The sequence below is a fragment of the Marmota monax genome, unplaced genomic scaffold, assembly GCF_021218885.2.
Source record: "Marmota monax isolate L192 unplaced genomic scaffold, Marmota_monax_Labrador192_F-V1.1 WCK01_AAM20220418_F8-fsc00047, whole genome shotgun sequence".
Taxonomy (NCBI): Eukaryota; Metazoa; Chordata; class Mammalia; order Rodentia; family Sciuridae; genus Marmota; species Marmota monax.
The window spans coordinates 10,673,708-10,697,438 of NW_026692072.1; the positions used below are offsets into that span (position 1 = coordinate 10,673,708).

Here is a 23,731-nt window from a genome sequence, read left to right on the forward strand (position 1 = left end):
TCACACGTGATCCTGCGGTGCTCCTGCAGCACCGATTACTCTATCCAATGCACGGGAGAGGGAACTGAGGCCTGGCGGCCGTGGGACGTGGTGACCAGCTGGGGAGTAGCCGCGCTGGGCCCCGGGCCTCCCTGGGCTGTGTCTTGTCTTCCTCAGCCGCCTCTTCCCACCTGCTGCTCTTGTGGACTCTGCTTCTTCTTCCTGCACAGCACAAGGGCCCTCCCTGGCTCCCTCCTCCTGTACGAGCTGGTCCCACTGTGCGCAGAGTGCCCAGGAGGGGCCTGGGCTCCCACGGACCCGCAGCCCTTTTCACTCCGCCTGTCTCCTTGGTGGCCTGACCTCCTGGGCCAGGAGTTCTGGGATCACTTCTGACCATTTAGGAAAGGAGTTCTCCTTCCTGTGCTTCCTCGTCCCCCTGGAATTTAGAAACACCATAAGTCATCGCCGAGGTTGCCCGGGCCACCTCCCCTGCCAACACTGCAGGCCCAGGACAGGCTACAGGGTGAGGCGCTGGGGCTGCCACACAGCCATGTGGTCTGCTAACGAGGCCGGGGACAGAGGAGGCAGCCGCACGGGGCACACGTCTGTAATCCCAGAGGCTCTGGAGGCTGAGGCAGGAGGATCAGAGGTTCAAAGCCAGCCTCAGCAATGACAAGGTGCTGAGCAACTCAGTGAGACCCTGTCTCTAAATAAAGTACAAAATAGGGCTGGGGATGGGGCTCAGTGGTCAGGTGCCCTTGGATTCACTCCAGGAAGGAAGGAAGGAGGGAGGGAGGGAAGGAAGGAAGGAAGGAAGGAAGCTAGGAAGCTCAGGGTTCCTGTTGAACAGGTTCCCACCTGTTCCCGAAGGGATCTGCGCAGCCGGGCAGGATGCGTACAGGACGGAAAAGGGGGAGACCCTGCACGGAGCTAGGAGCCAGCACTGAGGCTGAAAGTGCCCACCTGATGGCCCTGCGTGTGTTCTGCTGGTGTCTGGGTCCACATCAGGCGGCCACGGGCAAAGGGGAGTCCCCAGCGCGTCCTGTCCCTGACGCAAGACGTGCCGGGAAGCCCGTCCGCCCTTCAGGCACTGGTGCTGGATGGACCAGCCGGCCTCCCTCTTGAGCAGGACAGGAGGGAGGGGGTCACCCCATGGGCCCCCGGCCTGCTGAACTCCTGCCCTCGGGGGGCTGCAGGTGTGAAGTGGGCGCTTCCATCTCAGCTGCCTTCGTAAAATGGGGAAATCTGTTAAGACTTGAACTTGACGTGGGAAAGCTCGTGACGCACCTCCCAGCAGAGAGGGGCCCAGTGCTGGGCTGACAGAAGGACAGTGTCCCTTGCCGTGCCGCGAGATGTGGCAGGAGCAGGCTGGTTTGCCAAGTTTAGGGGGACTCAGAGAAGCAAGGAGCCGCACAGCCCACAGGCTGGGTATTTTGGGCTGGGGGTGCTGGGGCTGACCAACCTGGGGAGCTGGCTGGTGCCTGTCTTACAGAGCCGCGGCGTCACCATTACAGCCAGGACTCGCAGCGCGGCTACAGGACTGCTATACCGCCTTCCTTCCCAGGTGCGCTGGGCCCCCCACCCAGAGCCCACTCGGGACCCACAGCGTGTGTGTTCATCAGCCTGCGCTGCGTGCCTTTCTCCTTCACGTGTGGCCATGGTGTGGAAGGTTCCGGCTGGTCATTTGCCCGATGCTCCACATTGAGGTCTATGATGGTTTCCTCACGCTCGCCCTAGGTCACCCCTCTGGCCTGGCAGTCCTGAGTCTGTCCCCTGTCAGCTCTTGGAGACACGTGATCTCTGTGAGTTTTGTCTTTCAGTCACTAGTTTTAGGGATTGTCCATGACTCTTGTCGGCACCAGTTATTATTCTGGTGTCAAATGACTTTTCTTTTTCTTCCATTCCTTCTACATTTAATACTTGACATTCCTTTTGTTTTTTTAAAAAAAGTTCCTCCTTCTCTCCCGCCCCCATCTTCCCCTTAGAGACTAATTTTGTCATCTGAGGTCTGGGGTCCCTCCTGTCCTTCCCACAGGGCATCCCTGTCATTATTGGCCCCTGGGAGCCCCTTCAGACCGGCTTCTTGCTCTTTTGACACAGCCTCATCGTTGCTTTAGCACCTCCTGCCACAAAAAGGTCCCGGCCCTGGCTCCAAGGAGTTCTGGTTTCTTAGCAGGAGATGGTGTGGAGAAGCCAAGGTCTCAGGCACCTGGTGAGCAGTTGCCCTGGGTACCTTCGCTTCTAGGCCCGCAGGGCATTTGAGGGTCAGTTTGAAGTGGCCTTCAGGTCAGAGTCTGAGGGAAACGGGGTCACAGCCAGTGGCACTGGGTGGTGCCGAGGTGGGGGTGGAGCTGAAGTGCAGGCTGCACCTGGAAGGACCAGTGGGGGTGAGGCTGGGAGAAAGGCCGCCCTGTCTCAGGTGCTGTGAACTAAGGGACAGTCTGGGCACCCCCAGGAGTAACTGCGCCCCTCAATCTTAGGATCCTCTTAACATCAGAGGCACTGAAGAGTCAGCTGGTGCAGCTGTTCCACCAAGGCTGGTCACTGGGCTGTCACACACCAAACCACAGGACCCCCGCCCCTCCCCCGACACACATCCTGTGAGCCAGCAGGGTCAGTAACTCTCAAAATCTGACATTGGAACAGAAGTAGAGTGTGTGCAGGTGTGACGGCGCGCACCTGTAATCCCAGTGACTTGGGAGGCTGAGGCAGGAGGATGGCAGGTTCAAGGCCAGCCTGGGCAACTTGGTGAGACCCTGTCTCAAAATAAAAAATAAAGGGCTGGGGATGCGACTCATCAGGAGGGTGGTGGCCTGGTATGTCTGAGGCCTGGCTTCCATCTCGTTACTGGAGAAAAAAAATAGAGCCATAAAAACTCATCCTGGACTGGTCCACCGTTTCCATTATAGGTCAGAAGCCCACCTGACCTTCTCTGCTCCTTGGTTCCTTAGCACATTTTACCCTAGTGATGTGTCTCCTTGTGTGATAGTCAGGTGACTCGAGGTGCATGGAGTCACATTGATTTTATTTTAATGCTACTTAGAAAAGTCTGTTCGTGAAACTGGGAAAACACAAATTTTTTTATACTTATTAAACAACTATAACAAGTTCAGAAATGTAAAATGACCAGAACTCCCCAAATCCCAACATCACTCACATTAACGGCAGCATTTTAACGTGATGGATGGTGTTATCTTGCGTCATCCTACACGGCTGTTTGTAAGGTGAGCACGTCGTGGGGCTCCTCACGGGTTCTTCGGTGTCTAGAACGTCTGCAGTCCTGCAAGCTGGGGAGTGTGGTTATTTTCCCATGGTTTGACCCTGTTTGAAACACTGGGAAATCTTCTGTTGGCCCCAGGTCCTGTGCTTCGACCTGCTTTTTGCAATGCAATGTTTGCATGTGGAGTTTGTAGCTGCTCTTTTTTCTTGGCTCGTGGTGATAACTGGTGTCGCAGAGTCGACTCTCACTGTGAAGCAAGCCATCCCGGCATTCAGGGGCATCTTCCTGTCAAGGGTCACATGGTCTGGGCCCTGTGGACTCCACGCTGTCTGTTGCAAGTACAGGTGTTCCTCCACTTACGACGGGCTGGGTCCCATTGCATTCATCGTATGCTGAAGCATCGTAGGTCGAAGCTGCACCCTCTCCTACCCTACCGCACGTCCTGCCTTAGCCACACGGTACGTGGTACAGCGATGGTGGTGCCCCCCCACCCCCGTGGTTTCTGGGCTGCCCGGGCACCGTGGTGCTGCCTGGCACCACAGAGAGGCTCCTCCCGCAGATGACTGGCCTGGGAAAAGATCAATGTCCAAAGTATGGTTTCTACGGAATGAATATAGCTTCCAAAGCATCACAAAGTAGAAAGATCATAAGTCCGGAAACATCTGTCCTCCATTCTGTCACGTGGCACAAAGGCAGCCACAGAAAAAGGCAAACACCAAACTCACTGGTACTGAAATCGGAGTTCCGGATAATTCTTGTTTCGTGACATATTGCTTTTCTTTTGATTAAGTTATGATTACTTTTACATTTTTTTTTGCGGTGCTAGGGGTTGGACGGACCCCAGGACCTCATGCATGGGAGGCAAGTGCTCTCCACTGAGCTCTGACCTCTGCCCCTGGTTCCTCTCCAAACAGTTAAAAAAAATACGAGCCGTTCTTGGTCGTCAGGCCACGCAGAAGCAGGAGGACGTCAGGAGGACATCACTGCTGACACCTGGCAAAGAACCTTCTAGCTGGGGTCCCCGCCGCTGGGCTGCAGTGCCTCCTCTGTGTCCTGCGCCTGGGGGTCCCCTGCAGCTCGGCCGTCTTGTTGGGTTACACGGCCTGCAGGGGAGTGTCCCCTGTGTGCCCTGCTGCTCTGGTTCCTGTGGCCAGTGGCCGCTACCCAGGGAGTCCTTCTACCTCCCAAGCCCCTTGCCACTTGCTGGTTAATGTGACCACACGTTCAGACACAGGGCTAAACCCCAGGGCAGGGGCCAGAGAAGGCCACCTGTACTCCATCTAGGGCAGAGTCACAAGGCCCAGCAACGGGGTGGGTGAGGACCTGGGGCCGCCCCTGTCCTAAGCCCTGCATTTCCTGTGGGTGTGGACATCTCCTGGTGATTCCTATCTATTGATTTTTTTAAAAATGAAAACATTGAATTAAAAACTCTTTGAGGATGTTTGGATCCTGAGATCATATCCAAAGACTCTGGTTTGAGAAGCATCAACTCCTGGGAGACTTCCTGACCTTGACGGTGGGGGACACGGAGTCGCCTGGGCAGAGGGGGGGTCTGACCCACGCCCCCTGAGCTAATTCAGCACCTGAGACCCAGGGCCCTCAGCAGACACTGCTTGGGCTGGTTGTGCAGTGAGACCCAGTGACCGCGGCATCAGTGGCAGCCGCTGAGTGATGTTTGGTTCTGAGTCTTGGCCCTTTGACTCTCACCACAGGCCTGTGGGTGGGACTCCGCTCCCTTGTACAGACCGGGAATCCTGGCTTGGAGGCTGTGCTGCTCATGTCGGGGTCAGCTCAAGTTCAAAGCCCCGGCCCCCCGGTGTGAATATCCGATGCCGTCTTCCCCCTCAGCGGAAGCCTCGTATCTTTGGGGACTCCTTCCCAAGCATATGGAACAAGGTTGTTTCTCAGTGTTTGATCACAGCTGCTGAATCTTTGGCAGATACTAGTTTTAAAGGAACTTGATCAGATATGATTTACATGCCATATGACTTCCCTAAGGTGTATTATTGAGCAGTTCTCAGTACGTCACAGATAAGTGTGGCCATTGCTGCAGGTGAATTTTGTGACTTTGAAAAGTCCCGTGTCCTTCAGCTGCCATTCCCCTCTGCCCTCCCCACAGCCCTAAGTAACCACCGACCTACTTTCTGGTGGTAGATTTCCTGTTCTGAACATGAATGAGATCGCACAGCAGGTGCCCTCCGCGTGGTGTTCCCAAGGTTCTCCGTGTCACAGCCTGGCCATCCCCTTCACAGCTGGGCCACATTCCATGGTGGGGATAGACCGTATTTGTTCATCTGTCATCCACTGTGGACAGGGGCTGCTCCTACCTGTGGCAGCCGTGACCACACCTGTGCATTGAGGTCTTCCTTTGTCTTGTGTGTGACACTGTAGCAGGGATGTGCTGGGCCACATGGTAGCTCCATGGTTAGGCATTTAAGGAATCACACTGTTTATTGAGGAAGTGCTGCACCTGGTAGATGTTCAAGTTGTGTACTGAACAACAGCGGTTGCCCTCTCCCATTCCTACTTGGTCAAAGGGTAGAAAGTTCCAGAATGAAATCTGAAGTTTGTTTTTCCCACCCTGTCCAGACCCCTGCTGCTAGGCATAGCGAGGAGGCGGGCCTCAGGCCAGTCTCCATGCTGGCTGCTCCCTGTGGTTCCCCTTCAGGACCTAAGGATGCCCTTGACCTTCACCAGGAGACATTCCTTGCCAAGAAGAACACTGGGGCCGCGTGCAGGTGGTTGGGGGTAGTTGGTCCTGAGGCCAGTTCCCAAAGCAGAGCCAAGAGACTTGTGAAGGGAAGGTCCCCTGAGTTGGCCACAGGCTCTGGACTCACAGGTCCCTGGGCTCCGATCCTGGCTCCCCCATTGGCTGGAAGTGTCTTTGGGTTGTCTCCTGTTCTCTCTGAGCTCTGGGTTTTGTCCATAAAATAGGGAGCGTGATCTTAGGGGACACGCCTCTGGGACTTGCTGGGGTACTCTGCTCGCTCAGGCCAGCACCTGGCAGTGATGAGCGGGTCTGGCCAGGATTATCTCTAGGTACCTTCCCATTGGCTTCAGGGAAGGCTAGGGCGGGGCGAGGCGTGAACAGGTGAAACCCACGCATGGAATTTGGGATTGTGTGCAAACTGGCTGCATTTACCAGGACTCCAGGGCTTTTGTTAAGCATTAAAAAAGAAGGCAGTCCGGCCATTTATGAAACCTGGGCAGACCTGGAGAACATCATGCTAAGTGAAGTGCGCCAGGCACAGGATGGACACTCCCTGAGACCACTTCTATTAGTCAGCTCTCCCTCCCTGTAACAAAAAACCTGAGACGATGAACTTATAAGGGGGAAAAGGTTATTTTGGCTTATAGTTTTGTGAGTTCCAGTCCAGGATCAGGCAGAGCCATGGGTTGGGGCCCCTGGTGGGCGTGGTGGACAGTACTGCCCAGGGGCATCTGGTGGAGCAAACCATACCTTGTGGCCAGGAAGCAAGATAGTGAAGAAGGAGCCAGTGTCCCAGAGTCTCCTTCGAGGGCACACCACCAGTGACTTAAGGACCTCCCTCCAGGTCCCAGCCCTAAAGGTTCACCGCCTCCAACGGGGCCAGGGGCTGGGGACCAAGCCAGTAACACATGGCCTCTGGGGGACACTTATCCAAACACGCACACCCTTACAGGAAGAATCCGAAATAGTCAAACTCACAGAATGAAGAGTTGGACGGTAGTGCTGGGGATGGGGAAGGGGGAAGTGAGGTGTTAGTCAAAGGGTAGAAAGTTCCAGAATGAAAGTAAGTCCCAGAGCTGTGCTTGGAGCCTACAGTGAGCCATCCTGTGAGGTACACCTGAGCCCTCCCCAGGAGCGGAGATCTTGTGATCACCATGACAACAGCAATAATCAATGCATTTAAAAAGCAGGAAGGAAGCTCTTGGAGGTGAGGTCGTGCCGAGGGCTCCGGGGCGTAGACGTCTCTCCAACCCCTCAGTGTGGACATTAACCGTACAGCGTTGAGTGTTTCCGTCACACCTCAATACGGTGGTTTTTAAAAAAAGAAATTTGATAAAAGTTCATTTAGATCAATACAAAGAAGCGATGATCTCCTTATCATTCAATTAGGGTGGACAGTTAGATTCTGGTTCACACAAGCTTAGTTTCTTAGGTCACTCAAAAAGTCAAATACACACAAAATGCTAATATTCACAAAATGCTGTGCCCGGCGCAGGAGCCTAGGTCTGGATAGTCTCTCTGTCCAGCCTGTGTGTTCTTCCCTCCATGTGTCTGGGCATAGAAGAAGCCAGAGCTCAAGTTCAAGTCCAGGGCAGCTCTTATCTCCCCGGTCTTGGGTCTGCCCAGCTGGGGAGTGGCTGCAGAACAGAGGGGAGGCCACCCGCCTCCGGGGGATTGTGGGAGAAGCTCTGAGGTCCGCCAAAGCACGTTGCCAATTGCAAGTGGCTTCACAAATCACTTTTGTGACCGCCTTGCTCTGTGAGGAGGTGCGGGGCTGAGCGCAGAACGCTTTGTGGATTCGCTTTGTGGACTCAGCGGCTCCTGAAAGTTGCAGCAATCAGGTTCTGAAAATCCACTGCTGCAACATCTGGTTAAGGCACCACTCGGAGGAGCCGGACGGCGACCCCCTGTCCGAGGAGACACTGTCTGCAGAGCAGGCTCTCCTCCACGGCACAGTGTCAGCCTCTGCTCCCAAGGTCACCCAAACCAGAGGCCGCGCTGGAAGTTCAGATGGGGCTCCAGAGCCCTGGTGGTTAGGAGATCTGTGGGGGCCTCACTCAGGACCCCACACGCCCAGCACCCCACACAGTGGATCAGCGCTGTGGACCCAGGACATTGGGAACCTGGTTTTCAGTCCCAGCGTCCCTGTGTCTTTCCTCTGTGACCTTGGGCAGGTTCCCTGATGGCTTGAACCTCAGCCTCCTGATCTGTAGCGTGAGGACAGCCTGTGGCCACTTGAGTTAGGCGGAGGCTAAGTGTGGCAGCACTGGACACAGAGAGGGTGCTCAGGAGTGGCTGCTGCAGGGACCTTCATCCTGGTCGTGGTTTTTAGCTGTCGCTGTGGTGAGAAGTAGCTTTCGGACCTCCTGGACCCGTTTTGACCCAGGAGGCCACGGTCCTTGTCTTTCTGCTCATCTGGGCACCTGGAATCACCCATCTTAGATTTAGGTGGCATCTTGAGGTCCTTTAGGCAGAGGGTGCTGGGAGCCCGCCTTCCAGGGCCCTGTGAGGCCCTTGCTGGTCCTGGCTTTGTCACCGGACTGGAGACCCCAGCCCACTCCTGACTCGGTGGGGCCTGGACTTGTCCTTGAGCATCCAAGTGGTCTTCAGCCTGCAGGACCGTGACCCTGTACTCGGCATACCCTCACCCCCCCTTCTCCAGGGTCTCGTGGAGACTCCGTGCCCCTCAGGAGGGTCCTGGCTGACTCTCAGGCCAGGGCTCCCTCGGGGTTCTCACAACCCACATCTCCCTCCTCGTGATTCCTGACCTTGCAGTGCCTCAGTGGCCTGTCTCTGGTGTCCCACTGGACTGTGGACTGTGAAGGCAGGGACACTTCTTCCTGGAGACCATTTATCCCCAGAGCCTTCAGCTGCTGTCCCGGAGGTCTCCGTTGTTGAGAGCCACAGCCGAAGGGGCCCCAGCAAACTTTCAGACTGCCAGCTGATGATTGGCTCACAGCGCCCCAGCAACATCTAGCTGATTGGCTCCTCTGCGGTGATGCTCATTGAGCTGTTTCCCCGCCCTTTCAGACTGCCAGCTGATGATTGGCTCACAGTGGCCCCAGCAACATCTAGCTGATTGGTTCCTCTGCTGTGATGCTCATTGGGCTGTTTCCCTGCCCTTTCAGACCACGGAGCTGCTCATTGGGGGACTTTTTTGGCTCCGCCCACGCGACCCAGCCAATCGGCCTCAAGAGCAGGAGGATTGTGGGAGGTGGAGAGGCTTGTGGTTGAAAGAGAGGCTTGTGGGAAGCTGGTGGTGGCAGTTGGGCTCTGAGGGTTTTTCCTGAGGAGTGGTTTTGTTTGGCATGTGTGGTTCTAAAAATAAAGTTAGTTTCTTTTGACAAGTGGCTCCTGAATTGTGCCCAGCCAGACTGCGGCATTTGGTGGCCTGTACGGGAACGAACCCGCGACCTTGGCATTATCAGCACCAATCATCAGCTGGCAGTCTGAAAGTTTGCTGGGGCCCCTTCGGCTGTGGCTCTCAACACTCCGTGGAGTGACAGGACATGACGTTAGAGGAACCCCTGATTGGTGACAAAGATAAGCCAAGAAACAGCTTCAGGAAGCCTCAGCCCGAACCAGGGACAGGCCCAAGGCAGCCGCCGTGTCCCTCTCAGCCCCTCTCAGGGCAGAGCTGCAGAGGCAGATTCCACCTCAGTGGTCACAGACCCCCAGGCCTCCCCCACCCAGAATTAACAGTGTCCAACGCGATCCTTGCATCAGTACTGGCATCGAGATTCCAGGGTGCCTTCCACGTCAGTGGTGGCAGTAATGCTGCAGGGATGGCTTTTACCCCACGATGCAGGTGAGGAAACCGAGGGCCAGGGAAGCCCCTGGACAAGGCCACTGGGCTCCTGAGTGCTGAAGCTGAGGTTCTAGCTGCTGCCCCGGGCTCCAGGCTCTCGCTACGCCAGCTGCTCCCCCTGCGGGCTATGGCAGATAAAGATGCTTCTCTTCTCCCAGATGGGAGAGGTGACCCGAAAATGACAACGTAGGGTGGTCAATGTGAGGGCAAAGGACAGGGTTCCGTGGGACCCCTCAGGAGGGTTCTGCAGACTAGCATGTGTCTGGGGAGATTGTGGAGGAGGGGAGCCAGAGCTCCACGTCTTGCCCCTCTGTCTTTCTGAGATTTTATAATACAAGGCAGTTCAGTGTCACAAACAGAGCAACACCCCCTTTCCCCCTCCTCCTGTTGGTGCTCGTGCAAACACAGGGATCTGGGCTGGGGTGCGGCTCAGTGGTAGCACTTTCCTAGCATGTGTGAGGCCCTGGGTTCAATCCTCTGCACTGCAAACAGATGTGTGTGTGTGTCGTGCACATGTATATGTGTGCATTATGGTGTGCTGGAAAATGTCTGACAACCTGCTGGTGATGGTGGGGACATAGGTGTCGATTTTCGTGGTGTGCATGCTCCTGGTGTGGTGAATTTTCAGCTATGCAACATGAACTTGCTAAACATGGAGTCAGGAAGGAATGTGCAGCAGAACTAACAGACCGTATTCCCCCAGTACAGAGACGGTATTCGTGCCCTTCTAAGGAGCATATGTGTCAGTCAGCTTTCTGTGACTGTAACAAACTGATAAGTTGATGCCTGAGATCATCAACTTATCTGGTGAGGGAGACAGTCTGTTTCCAAATCAACAGAAAGATGATAAACACCATCATCATTGAAAATGCTCACTGGAGTTAGGGCTTTAAAGGAAGTGAGAGGACAGCGGTGAGCTAGCGCTGTGGAAGGAAGGGTTTGTTGTGGCTGATGAGTTTGGAGGTTTTGGTCTGTGGGCGTTGGAAACCATCACTTCTGGGCTTGTGGTGAGGAAACACCTCAGGATATGGAGCCCATGGTGGAGCGAGCTGCTGTCCTCATGGTGGCCAGAGGCAAAGAGAGGAAGAGACCAGGGTCCCACATTGCCCCTCTGGGTGCACCCCAGGGGACTGAAGACCTCCCACGAGGTGCCGCCTCTTAAGAGTTCCACCAACAGTACCAAGCTGGGGACCAAGACTGTAGCACCCCAGAAAGAAGCACTAGTGATACGGAAAATAGGGAAATGTAGAACACAACAGGCAAGTGGTCAGATTTGAATATCATCACCTTTAAAGAATTTGTAGTTTATTGAACTGTGATTTTATATCATTCAGCCTTTAATGATGGCTACGTGTAACAGGTGGCTCACAGAATTCCCGGAGTCCACCCTTACTGGTCCGTGAAAGCTGACTTCGCCTGCCACTCTGGTTTCTTTCTTTCTTTTATTTTTGTTTTTTTGGTCCCAGGGATTGAACTCAGGGGCACTGGACCACTGAGCCCCATCCCCAGCCCTATTTTGTATTTCATTTAGAGACAGGGTTCCACTGAGTTGCTTAGTACCTTGTAAGTTGCTGAGGCTGGCTTTGAAGTCATGATCCTCCTGCCTCAGCCTCCTGGGCCGCTGGGATGACAGGTGTGTGCCACTGAGCCTGGCTCTTTTCTTTCTTACTAAAATGTTAATAGTATATAATTTTTTTCTTTGACTTGCTTTTTATTTAAAAGGCTCTTCACTCATTCGTTCCCCACCATTCCAGCTAGGTCACCATGTGAGTGGGAGAGCCATGAGCTTTGTCTCTTTGGCTTGGGTCTGGTGAAGGAGACAGTCCTTTACCAAATCAGTGGATAGATAAACTACCATCCATGAAAATGCTGTCATTGGGGCTTTAAAAAAAGTAGCGAGATGCCATGCAACTAAAGCCGGGGTGGTGGGGGTGTGTGCAGGGAAAATCTACATCAGGGTTAGATTAGGAAAGGCTTATTCTGTGGAGGTGACACAATCTGAGACCCAAGAGATAAAAAGGGACTTGGTATCTTTTTATCCAAGCTTTGGATGGCTTGGTGGGAGAAAGTTTATCCAAGGGTGTGTTCACTTTGATGCCATTTTTGTAAAATCCCCAAACATGCAAAACAGTGCTATATATTATTCTTAGAAAAATCTTTGTGAACTAGAGATGGGAAGGCTCCCCACCAGCTTCAGGACTGGTGGCTGCCCTTGGAGGGGGGAGGGAAGAAGGATGATTTGGAGGCAGAGAACGTCTTCAGCTGCATCTTGGGATTGTCGTGGATCCAAAGGAGAGAAAGATCTGAGGTGAATACAGTTGGTGTGACTCTTGTTGGCCCTCACGATGGTCACCGGTTGTCAGCTGCATTATTCTTGATCATTTTTGAATGACGGAAATGTTTTGATTGTTGTTTTTTAAGAGTATGAAAAAGAGGTTCTAGGTGTGGGAGTGACCCTGGTTAAAGTTCACCCCAGAAAAGTTGGCTGCAGTGTAGGGCAGAGGAATCCCCAGGTCAGTTAGATGGCTGGGCAGGGATTCGGGCTTTGAAGGCTGTGACCACATGCCGTGAATAAAACCATGAGCTGGCAAGGGACCGGTCTGATTTGAGATGATCACAAGTTTCCCTGGCTCTGGGGAGAATCCGCAGGGGGCTGGGAATGGCCTCGGGCTTGGTTGGGGCCTGCGGTGAGCCCTGCTTCACGAGGCCCTGGGGACCAGCCTTGCTGTGGCTCCTGTGCCACACCCGTCAGGTTGTCAGCTCGGTCAGGCTGTGGGGAGAGGAAGAGGAAGGAGCAGGTCCTTATGAAACCCAAACAGGCAGGATGAAAGAGAAAGTTGGATTTGAACAAGAACCATTACAAAACCTGCGAATGGGAGATATCCATGGACTGAAAGGCACCCATTAAAAAGAGAGGCCAAGGGAGGAAGGGAGACCTAGGAGACCAGAGGAACCTGGGACTGGATACGGCCAAAGAGAGAATCAGTGGATGGGAAGAGAGTTCTCAGGGATCTTCCCTGAAAGATAAAGAGGAAAAAATATGAAAAGGAAGTTGAAAGACACGGAGCACAGAATGAGCTGCTCCCATGTGTGTTTAGTAGATTCTACCAGAAGGGCCTGGAAAAATGACTGAGAAGTTGAGTTCTCAGAAGTACAATGGCTGAGAATTTTCCAAAATCAAAAGAGATATTGTCTTTGTTTGAAAGTGCTCCTCAAGTTGAAGATTTTATAAAATAACCCACAGAGCAAAATGGCATAAATCACAAACACAGGGAAAGTCTTTACATTTACCATGGACAGATCATCCACAAAGGACCAACATCAGGGGAACAGAAGGTTGCAGGTGACCACAGGGCAGTCTTTTGTTAATCTTCCTGGATTAGAAGATAAGACCAGTCAGCCTAGAATTCCACACCCTGCACTGACTCTGATGCTGGGAGCGATGGTGAGATTACTGAAGAGAAGGGGTCCCGCTCCGACCCCCAGGCTCCTGAGTCTTTGGAGGTTGGGGAGCAGGAGCCTCTCAGATTACAGACGCTCCGTTGTGCAACGGTGGCTTCCGTCTCCTGCAGAAGCTGGAAAGAGAGACAGGCCAGATTCAGCTTTTGTGTTGTAACACGAGGCTACAGGAAGTGGCTTCATGGGCCGAGTCACTGGGTATCCATCAAGACAGAGGACAGGGATGGCTCATCTGTCTCTTCCCAGAATCCACAGCACCTTGAAAGTGTGTGTGTGTGTGTGTGTGTGTGGCCATGTGTGTGTGAACATGTATGTGTACTTGTAAGTGTGCATGTATGTGTGTGTGAGTGTGTGTGTTTATGTGTGTGTATGAACATGTGTATGTACTTGTGAGTGTGCATGTGTGTGTGTGTGTGTGTGTGTGTCCTCCATCCTCTAGGGGGATGGGATGGGCAGAGGGTAGGTAGGTGGCAGGAATCCTGGACTCTAGCTTGGTTTCAGTCCTGTGGCTTTGGGGACATTGTGGGGTGATGGCAGACAGAGGGAGGTAGTGACCCTGGGCCTTTCTAGACTGTCCCTCTGTCTTGCAGATTGTGGACAAGAACAGCCGCTACAAGTCCATAGATGGGTCGGATGAGACCAAGGCCAACTGGATGAGGTGAGTCCTCTCTGCTGTGTTCTGGGAGGCCGACTGGCCTCCCGAGAGGAGGTCGGGGTGGCGTGTTGGGACCATGGGGTCTCCAGAGGCCGAGGCCTCCAGGACTGCTGTGTGCAGAGCATGGGAGACGTCCAGCCTCCGTGACCTTCCTGGTCCCCGGCTTCCATGAGGGGGCCCCGAGGAGGACCGTGGCCAGGCCAGCAGGCTGCAGGGACTCCAAGGGCCCCAGGTTCCTGGGAGCATTCCTGGGGAGGGACCGTGACGCTGTCTCCCAGGGCAGGCTGCTGCTGCAGGGGTGCGGGACTCAAGCCGCCGGGCCAGTGGTTGTTCCAATGGTGCTCCTGGCCGAGGAGGCCCCTGGCAGGGGCTGGGCCTGATGTCCACCATGCTTGCTGCTGGGCTTGAGTGGTTTCACCCTGGGCCAGTGCGTGACTCAGAAAGGTCCTAAAGGCTAGCCAGAGAGAGCAGGAGACTGCCCAGGCCGTCCCAGCCACGTCTGGGACCCTGGGCTCAGCGCTGGCCTTGGTGGCCTTGCCGTGGGTGGTGGGCAGGGGAGCAGGCTGGCCTCTCACTTCCGTAGGGGCTTCTCTCTGGGACCCCAGGACAGTGAACAGGGATGTGGGTCTGGGTGGGGCTAACAAGGGGCCCTCTGTGGCTGGACCCCGGGACCCACTACACCTGGATGTGGCGCCCTCTCTTTGTGTCTGTGTGACCTGGTGACCCATGGGTGCTGCAGGCTTGTGGGTGGAGGAGGACGGTGCAGTTAGGGACCAATGTGGGGGGGGTGCTGTAGTTAAACTGTGACAGTCACAAGCAGATGAGAGGTTAGTTGGGGCTGGGGAGTCACGCTGGGGGCCTGGTGTCCCCCCAGACAGCCTGACTGACCCTGTTCTCCTGTCAGACTCCCAGTCAGCAGAGCCACCGTTCTCCCCCAGAGCACCCAGGGCTCACCCTCTCCTGGGGGGAAGCTGCTCCTACTGCCACTTACCAGGTACAGAAGCAGGGTCACCGTAGATAAGCAGACGTCCAGGCTGTGTGTGGGGACAAGCTCTCTCCTCCCTCTCCTCCCCAGACCTGGTCAGCCATTGCCCTGAAAGTGGCCCGAGAAGTAGGTCTGCAGTCCTAACTGTTGCCTTCCCCCACCCTGGGTCCAGGTCAGGACACACACGGGCTTCACCCGCCTCATGCAGAACCTGCTTCCCCTCGGACCCTGCGCTGGGCACCTGGGGTGGCCCAGCCTGGCCTGTCCCCGTGGCCCTCCCAGGGCCCACACCTGGTGCCACGCCTGGCTATCGCGTGGACTCTCACTGTCCTGCTAGGGCCCAGGTGAGAGAGAAGGGGGCCTCTGAAAGGGGCCTCCAAAGTGGCAAGGACTTTGGGGACACTGTGAGCAAGGGGGCATGAGCCATTCAAACAGGCTGTCCATGGACAGCAGGGCCTGCCTCTAAGGTCTCTTCACCCGGTCAGTGCAGTGGCCCCAGGCAATAGGGAAGCGAGGGTGTGGGCTCCGGCCCAGGTGTCCTCCTGCCTCCACTGTCCGGCTTCCAGGAGCTCCGACCTCCGGAGCCGAGCCCTGCTGCTCCCCTGCACCCCCAGCTGGGCCTGGGATTCCTCAGCCAACTCAGCCGCCGCCTGGCGCTCGGAGCTTGTCGGCCACGCTGGCCAGGCCTCGGTGAGGCTCTCCGCGGGGACTCTGAGGGCGCGGGTTGAGAGCACGGCTCCGCATCGGTCTTCACGCCACAACGGCCAAACCGGGGCCCAGAACTGGTCACTAGCAGAGGGACTGGAGCTGTGGCTCTGGACACAAGGAGCCAGGCTGAGCCAGTTCCCTGGGCCGTGTGGGCCCTGGCCGGGTAGGCTCTGCCATGGGTTGTGCCCTGTCCTGACCAAGATGGTGCCTGGTGGTCCCCCTGGCGGGCCCTCAGCTCAAGGGCAAGTTGGGGTTGGTTGTGCGTCAGCTTCGTTGGGCAGCTCCTTCGTCTGCGGGTGCTCTGGACTGCACTCTGGTGGCCCGGGGCGCGGGGCTGAGGGAACGCAGGGCGTCTACAAAGTAGGTGGTGGGACAGGAAGGGAACCGGTGTCCAGGTTGGGAGCACTGACCCTATGGCCCCCTGTGCCAGGGGCTGTGTGCAGGGTCCTCAGCAAGGGCTGCGTGCCCCTCTGGGAGCGCTGGACAGTGCCTGAGTCATTCTGGCAGTCGCAGCGTCCTGGGTGGGTGCCACTGGTTGCATCGGGTAGAAGCCGAAGGAGGCAAAGGTGGCGGTAACACTCTACGTTTGCAGCCCCTCCCCCAACAAAGAATATCCGTAGCCCCAAATGCCAGTAGTGGTGTGACCAAGAAGCCACGTCACAGCTTCCCGACAGCCCTGGGAAGTGGCCCTGGGATGGTCCTCCTAGTTGTACAGAGGCCCTGTGGCTGCCAAGGAGACTCAGCCTCTAGTCTGAGGTCTGCGCAGTGCAAGCCTGTGCCGTGCCATTGTCCTGGCCTGGGGACCACAGCCTGCCTCTCCGCAGCTTGCAGGGCCTGGTGTGCTGCAGGGTGGGGGTGAGGCTGCTGCCCTCGGCCTCTCAGCTGATGCTGCAGGCGGAGGAGTGACTCGGGCCCCAGGTTTCCCTCTGTGCCCTGGGTCCCCTCTCGGGTAGACCTTTCCAACCTTGCAGCAGCAGGTAAAGGCGGGCAGAGCCACACGTGGAGAAGCTGCGTTTCAAGAGCAGAGCCGGTGGTAGAGCTCCGCGGAGCCCCTCCTGGTGCCCCTGGCTGCCCTGTGGAGACGGAAGCTGAGGTCACCCCTGGTGTCCATCAGAGTGCAATTCATCTCCCAGTGAATGCTCATGAGCTCCTCAAATCCAACCAGAAAGCCACAGCAGCCACCCCAAGAGCTGGTGGTGCAGCCGCGGGAGGTGGCTCCGTTCCTGCACACACAGAAGTGGGGACGGGAGGGGGCAGATGGCGGAGGGGTGGTGAGCCACACGGGATGGAATCAGCTTTCTGTGATGACACCCTTTGGTGGGCAGCACCAGCTGAGGCCTGGCCACGGCAGCCCATGTGGACAGTGGCCCTCCAAGCCACTCACGTCCCTGCATGGCCCCGTTTAAACTTGACTTCACTGAGGACTCTTTATTCCTTTTATAGGGTGTTTTTACATCACTATACCCTCCCCCCTTAGAGCCAGCCTGAGGAGCTGGTGTGTTGGTACTGCCCTTCTGGATGGGGACAGGGAGGCGGGAAAGGGTACATGAACTTGCACCGCCCCGGCACTCGCTGCTAGCCGAAGGCAAGGCCGGGCCTGCTCCGCGGATCTGCCCAGGGCTCCCACCGCCTGACCTGCGCCTCTGCCTCCTACCGCCCCCCTCCGAGGAGGAGGAGAAGGGACTTCTCAGTAGGAGGAGGGCGTGGGGCCGGGTTGTCCCAGGTGCCTCCTGGCTCCCCAGCTGGGGCCGGCATTAGGAAGGAGGAGGCCCACCCGCCTTGACGGTCATTTACCCAATTGTGCTTTGTGGGATATTCAACCCAAGGACCGTGGCGCCCCTGGCCGAGCGTAAGAGGAAGCCCAAGTTCTCCAAGGAGGAGCTGGACATTCTGGTCACGGAGGTGACCCACCACGAAGCAGTTCTCTTTGGGAGGGAGACCATGCGGCTGTCCCATGCCGACAGGGACAAGATTTGGGAAGGCATAGCTCGGAAAATCACCTCCGTCAGCCAGGTCCCCCGCTCCATCAAGGACATTAAGCACAGATGGGATGACATGAAACGGAGGACCAAGGACAAGCTGGCCTTCATGCAGCAGTCCCTGTCGGGCCCTGGGGCTGGGGGCCGAGCCCCTGCCTTCATGCTCACTGCCCACGAGAGGGCCATCGAGTCGGCGCTGCGCACCGCCCACTCCGGGCACGGCTTCCCCAGGGCGGAACTGGACGGCACCGACAGCCCCTCGACCAGCTGTGAGTATCGTGTCCCTTCTGCCTTCCTGCGCCGGCCAGCGGGGGGCTGCTCGTGAACTCCCCGTCCCTCTGGCTGCCCACTCTTCCCATGTCCACTTCCGCCTGCCTCCTCTCCCTCTGGGCATCCGCCTCTGTGCCTGGACTGTGCTGGCAGCCAGGAGGACGAGCCCTGCCCTCGGGCAGCTCCTGGACATGGGGGACTCAGCAGCTTGAGTTAAACCATTGCGGGAGTGACCGGAAGGAAGGGACGGAGGCTGTCGTGTCCAGGAGACCCTGAGCACAGGGGAACCTCAAGGCCTGCAGGCACAGGGGCTGCCCCGCTCCAGGTTCCCTGAGGTTGGGCTCTTACCCTCCCCCCAGCCCTGCCTTTGATTGTGTGTCTGTCCCTGCAAATGATGAATTGGCCCGTCTGAGGGTAAGGAGCGGTGGCACCTGGCTCCATGGGGCTGGAAGGCCCCCTAAGGAAGTGACAGTGGGACTGAGCAGCGAGGGGCACGTAAGAGTTAAGAAGCCCCGGCCGGGTGAGGGCGGTGGGGGGGGGGCGGCCTGGCGAGAACAGCATGTACAAGGCGCATCAGGAAGGCTCTTGGCACGTCCGTCCCGGAACACGGAGGAGCCAGGGGGCCCCAGCGTCGCAAGCGAGGGGTGGGGTGGGGGCTTGGGCGGCCGCAGGCAGGCCCAGGCCTGGAGGGGCAGCTCCTTTCTGTCGCTTGGGCCAGTTGCACTGTTTCCGTCCCCTCCTGTCTCCTGTGCCCGGCGGCCTTCGTCCACTTCTCTCTGGCTCTGCGTCCTGCTGCCCACCGTCCCCTCCCACCCTCGCTCCTGCACCCACCCCAGGCACACTCCTCTGCGCCCACCCGCCCCCTTCTCCCTCTGCCCCCTGCCTTTCCCCTCTGCTTCCTGCGTCTGGTGGACCCCAAGGCCAGGACCGTGGGGCTCTTTCTAGTTGGGGCCCCTCCGTGCACACCCTTCCCCCTGCCTCTGCACCGTCCGCCCCGCCCCCCCCCCCACTCAGTCCTTCAGAGGCCGGGAACAGGCCGCCCCAGACAGCCAGTGGGAAGGTGGGTCCCCAAGAGTCCCGCCCCCCTTCCCAGGCCCCTGGTCACGGGGATCTGCTCATTTCCTGTTTGGCTGGGGCTCCTGACAGGTGGCCGTTCACAGAGTCAGATTCTCAGGACTGGAGAGGCATGTGGAGAGGGTCTAATCTCCCTGTCACCTGGACAAGGAAATGCAGGTGGCCCAAGTTGTCATCACCCAGGACTGGAACCTGGGTCTGCCAGAGCCCTGAACCAGGCTTCCCCAGTCCTGCGTGATCCCACCCAATTATGAGAAAATGGGGGCCCAACATTCAGTAAAACCCAGTCCCGAATCCTGCCCTGCTCACCCCTCCGGAGACCTAAAGTAACCTGGAGCCCCCCGCCCCTGCCATGACCAGCAGGTAACTCCTTGGCCAGGGGCTCCGTGGCCTGAGGCCCCCCACTGTGGGTCTCATGCCCTCTCGCCCCGTGTAGGGTTCCAGGGGGTGACTGCTGTCCCACCTGATGGGACTACGAGGCACTGGGCTCTTACTGTGGTGGCTCCAGTGAGACCCTGGGACCCCTGGGAGCAGGACCAACCTTAGGACCAGCCGGACCACCGGTCCTTCCTGCTGTCTCCCAGGACTGGTTCTGGATGGAGCCCCCTGGGCACAGGCAGGGAGGGTTTGGGGGACAGTAGGGTCGGCCTGTCATGTTTTCATTCTGTCATGGGAGTCAGCCCTTGTCACCTGAAAGCGGAGACCTGCATGTACAGGGGCTGGTCCCCTCCCTGTGTCTGGCGGTGGGGAGCCGTCTGTCTGAGGGTCCCTGCATGATCGAGCATCTTGGGTGGGGCCACCGTCGGCCTGACCTGGCTGCCACCCTGGGGGAAGGGGTGTCAGGGCAGCGGCTTGCTCTGCCCACCCCTACCTCCCCTTCCCTTCCTCGGGCCTTGGGCGCCCTGCCGTGATCCAAGGCTGCAGATTTCAGCAAGGCCACCAGGTGGCCCCAAGCAACTCAGCAATGGCCTCAAGGAGGCTGGCACTCCCCTCGGAGCACAATGGTGCCCTTGGCAGGTCACGCTCAGCTCTACGCAGCGCCTGCATCTTCAAGGAGCCAGCGGGTGGCCCAGGGGCTAGTAGGTGGGCAGAGAGGTCATCAGCGATACTTTGCAGCCAGCGAATCTCAGAGAGGTGAAGTGACAGGGCCGAGGTCCCCAGCCACTGGGCTGACTGCTGTCACCGGGACTGGACTCTTTCCCTGGAATGCGGCTATTGTCCCGGGCAGCAATGGCATCCTTCCCTGGGTGCCTGGCCCTTGGCTCAGCGGCTTGGGAACCAGGCCCTTCCCGTGGGTGGGTGTTTAGGCTGGGGGAGTGCCAGGGTGGGGTGCCTGGGGGTTTTCACGCCCAGGGCCGCCCCTTTCTCCCTGTGGTAACCATTTGTCCTTCTCTGCTTCTGTCCCCAAGACGATGAAGATGAAGAGGTGCCTGGGCCCTCGCACCAGCCTCTTCGGCTGCCTCTGCAGCGGTCTCCGGAGGAAGAGGCCCCCCTGGCCAGGCCCACCCTGCTGCGCTCCTCCTCCTCCTCAGACCAGTCCGAGACTCTGGGCCCCAAGCCGGAGGCCCTGCCCCGCACCCCGCCCCAGGCACAGGCCACCTGCAGGACCCCGCGGCCACACCCAGGCTCGCCCACCCCCGGCCTCGACTGGCAGCTCCTCCACGTCCACGCCCAGCAGACCGAGGTGTTCCGGCAGCTCTGCCAGGAGCTGGTGGCCGCGCACCAGGACATGGCTAACGGCATGCACGTCATCGGCCGGGCCATGGCCGAGCTGAGCAGCCGCGTCGGTCAGATGTGCCAGACGCTGGCAGAGATCCGGGACGGGGTCCAGGCATCACGGCAGGGGCCAGAAGGGGCGGCCCCCACGGGCTCTGCACTCCCGGCCCAGGTGCCCCCGCCGGACCCCCCACCAGCTCCCCCAGCACCAGCCCCCACTCGGACTACCAGGTCTCGGAAGAGAAAGCACAGCCTCTAGCCCGGCCAGCCTGTGCCAGGAGGAGCTGGAGGGAGGCGTCTGGCCTCGAGACCCATGACCCCTGTAGGACTCCGGGGCGCTGTCCCCCGTCGCCGAGTGCAGGCCGCTCCCCATGCTCTGGGAGCCTGTGTCCGGCCCTCCCTCCTCTTTGCCAGAGGCTCAACGTCCAAGAAAAGCCCCCGCTTTCTGCTTGCTTGGCCCGGAGGCGCCTCCTCCTCCTGGTCGGTATCTGGTGGCAGCGGCCAGCCTGGCGGGGAGCGGGCATGAGTGTAGGGGGGCATCCCAAGGGAACCCCTGCTTCGAGCCTCAGGGCCCTGCCTCAACCTCATGACCTCCGGGTCCCTGATTCTGCTGCTTTCCTAGTGGGCGTGGCTGGAGGACGGGCGGGTGAGTCTGTCCTGACCTCACAAGGGCTCTGAGCCCCGGGGGCGCCCTGCCTTGGCCCTGGCTTGCTCTCGTGCAGTGCGCGTGCTCAGCTGCTGTGCTTGCCTTCTGTGGAGTCGGGTGGAGACCGGGTGATGTCAGGGAGATTATCTTACGTTCTTGGAGCACTTTATGCTCTTCCTGCACCTGCAGATATATGTGATCTCAGGGCGTGCTCAGGACAGCCTGAGAGGCAGCTAAGTCGGACGTCATTCTCTTTATCATGTGCATTCGTAGATGACAAGTGACACAGCTTGTTGGTGGGAGGCCGGGAGTGTACATTTGTCCAGCTCCCCTGTCCAGAGGCCACATCTGGAGTCGGGGGAGCAGGGGGCTTGCTCCTTGCCTGGCCTCTGCGCCTGCCTTGTCTCCTCTGGTGGGTCGGGAGAGCGGTGGCAGTGCTAGGCACGTCTACCACACACCCTGGCCCTAATGCTCTCGGCCAGGGGCCAGGGAGAGGCAGGCCCAGGTCTCGGGAGCCAGAAGGCAGCCCGGCCTCCAGTTCCAGCAGGACCGAGCCCGTCCCACGTGCCAGCATGCCTCGCCTCTGCTTGCTCGGGCTGCATTCGCACCAGCCACACAGCTCTGGCTTCGTGCTTCCCATCGGGGTGGGGACACCTGGGCTCTCATGTTAGGGAGGGAAGGGGCAGGTGGCTGGGGACAGGTGCTCCCCAGCTCTGTCTCTTTCCCGCTGCTCCCTGGCCTGGGAAGGAAATCTTCTTTCCCAGCGGCTCTTTCTGCCCACCCGCCCCCTCTCGTCCTGTCCCCGAGAGCCACCGCCGGGGCTGGGAGGCTTGCTGTACCAGCGCCTGCCCAGGCCCTTCCTGGAGCACTGCTTGTGAGCCCAGACCCAGCTCGTCCCACACAGGGAGAGTGCAGGACGCCTGCCACGTCCCTGTGCCCTCGGCCCCACCCCACCCTGTGGTCCTTTGGGGGCTCCTGTCCCCACATGGGACGCTCTCTGCCCGACAGCCAGGGGCTGGGTCATTGCCCGGAATTGCCTTGCTCTCCCATGCTGGACCCCAAGATTGCCTCCCGAGCATTTTTGTTAAGATGGCAATAAAAAGAAATCAATGTCACACTCTGAACACACCCGGGTCCAGGATCTTTCTTTGTGTATTCTCTTTCTTCGCTTCCTGTGGAAACTTCCAGGCCCCAGAGCAGGGCTTAGGTGACAGGGGAGAGCCTGCTGGTGAGAGGGCTCCAGAGGCCCTTGCTCGCCCTGGTTCCACACACTCAGGTGACGGTGCCCAGCCCCATGCGAGGCCTTCAGGGACAGGGACAGAAGGCCAGGTCAGGGAGGCAGAGCACCCACCTATGATACCTTTGGTTATGTCTCATCGGGATGCACCTTGAAGTGCGATGGTGCTAAGCGATTTGGTCCTGTGTCCCCTAAAAGTTAGGGTTCCCAGGGAGGATCCCCTCCTTTCTGCCAGGAGAGTCCAGAGCATCAGGGTACTTTAAGGACCCTGAGACCTGAACCTCGGGGGGACATGTCCCTGCTGGTCCTGTTGTGAGTCTGTTGCAGGTGAGGCCCTGCACGTCCAGATCCAGGGCTTCTCAAAGTGGCTGAAGTGGCTTCCTCTGGCTGCCCCGGGAGTGTCCTCGGCAGAGTGGGCCTGGGCCTTGCCCTGGCCTGCTGCCCACCCTACAGGTTCTCCCAGGCAGCAGTCCCCAGGTCTTGGCCCGGAATCCCCTTTCTGGATGACCCTAACTACCTTTGGCTTTGGAATCCGACCATCCTCGGCAGGGTGCCGTGGAGATCAAGGCTCCCCACTTCCAGGAGGGGCAGAGACGCTGTGGAAGTGGGCCTGGGGTCTCCCTTCACCCCCACGGTCAGTGTGACTGGCTGGCTCCTCTCTGGCCCTGGGTCAGGAAGAGGACAAGTTGGAAGCGGTGAACCTGAAATGGAGGTCAGAGCAAAGGGCCAGGGAGGGGGAACTCATGATAATTTGGGATGGAAAAGATGGCCACACCCGTTTCTTGACGTCAGTGGGGCCTGGGAGGCCAGCACGTGAGAACAGGAAGAGGAAGCGGACGGTGTGTGCTGGACGTGAGCTGGGGCCTTCTCCAGCTTCCAACGGGAAACCATGAAGGTGGCCTCCAGAGGCGGGCTGGGAGGTGTCCTGTCCAAGGCCAGGTGACCACCTGGAGGGCGGGTGCAGGACCTAAGGTCCCTCCCAGCCCAGAGGCCTAATGTAAGGAGACAGAGTCCGGCCCACTCCCAGGCCTTGCCAGATCTGCCTGCCCCGTGGAGGGGGCAGCAGGTCTGAGCCTGGCCTTCGCAGGTCCCCTCTAAAGAAGGGGGTGCCTGGTGGGTCATTTTTCTCAAGTGGGAACCGACAGGCATTTCCTGACCCAGCTAGAAAACATGCGCCCTTGATAAGACATGGTGGGCAAGGGCTGGGGATTGCCTCTGTGCTCATCTGTCCAGGACCCAACGCCAGCAGGAATGTAACCACCCATTAACCCCATGAAGGATTCCA

General features: G+C 58.1%; 1 protein-coding gene across 6 annotated transcripts in view; it reads left to right on the forward strand.

Annotated features, from left to right (window-relative positions):
• Prdm11 (PR/SET domain 11) overlaps window positions 1–23,731 on the forward strand; it is a 76,853-nt gene that overhangs the window by 35,885 nt on the left and 17,237 nt on the right. For 5 of the 6 annotated variants that reach the window (XM_046456555.2, XM_058583510.1, XM_046456564.2 and 2 more), the window contains exon 5: window positions 13,767–13,834. In XM_046456555.2, coding sequence (XP_046312511.1) covers window positions 13,767–13,834 — 68 coding nt within the window. Of the gene's footprint in view, window positions 1–13,766; window positions 13,835–17,350; window positions 17,773–20,256; window positions 22,334–23,731 lie in introns of those variants that run through there. The other variant, XM_058583520.1, reaches the window with a different exon arrangement.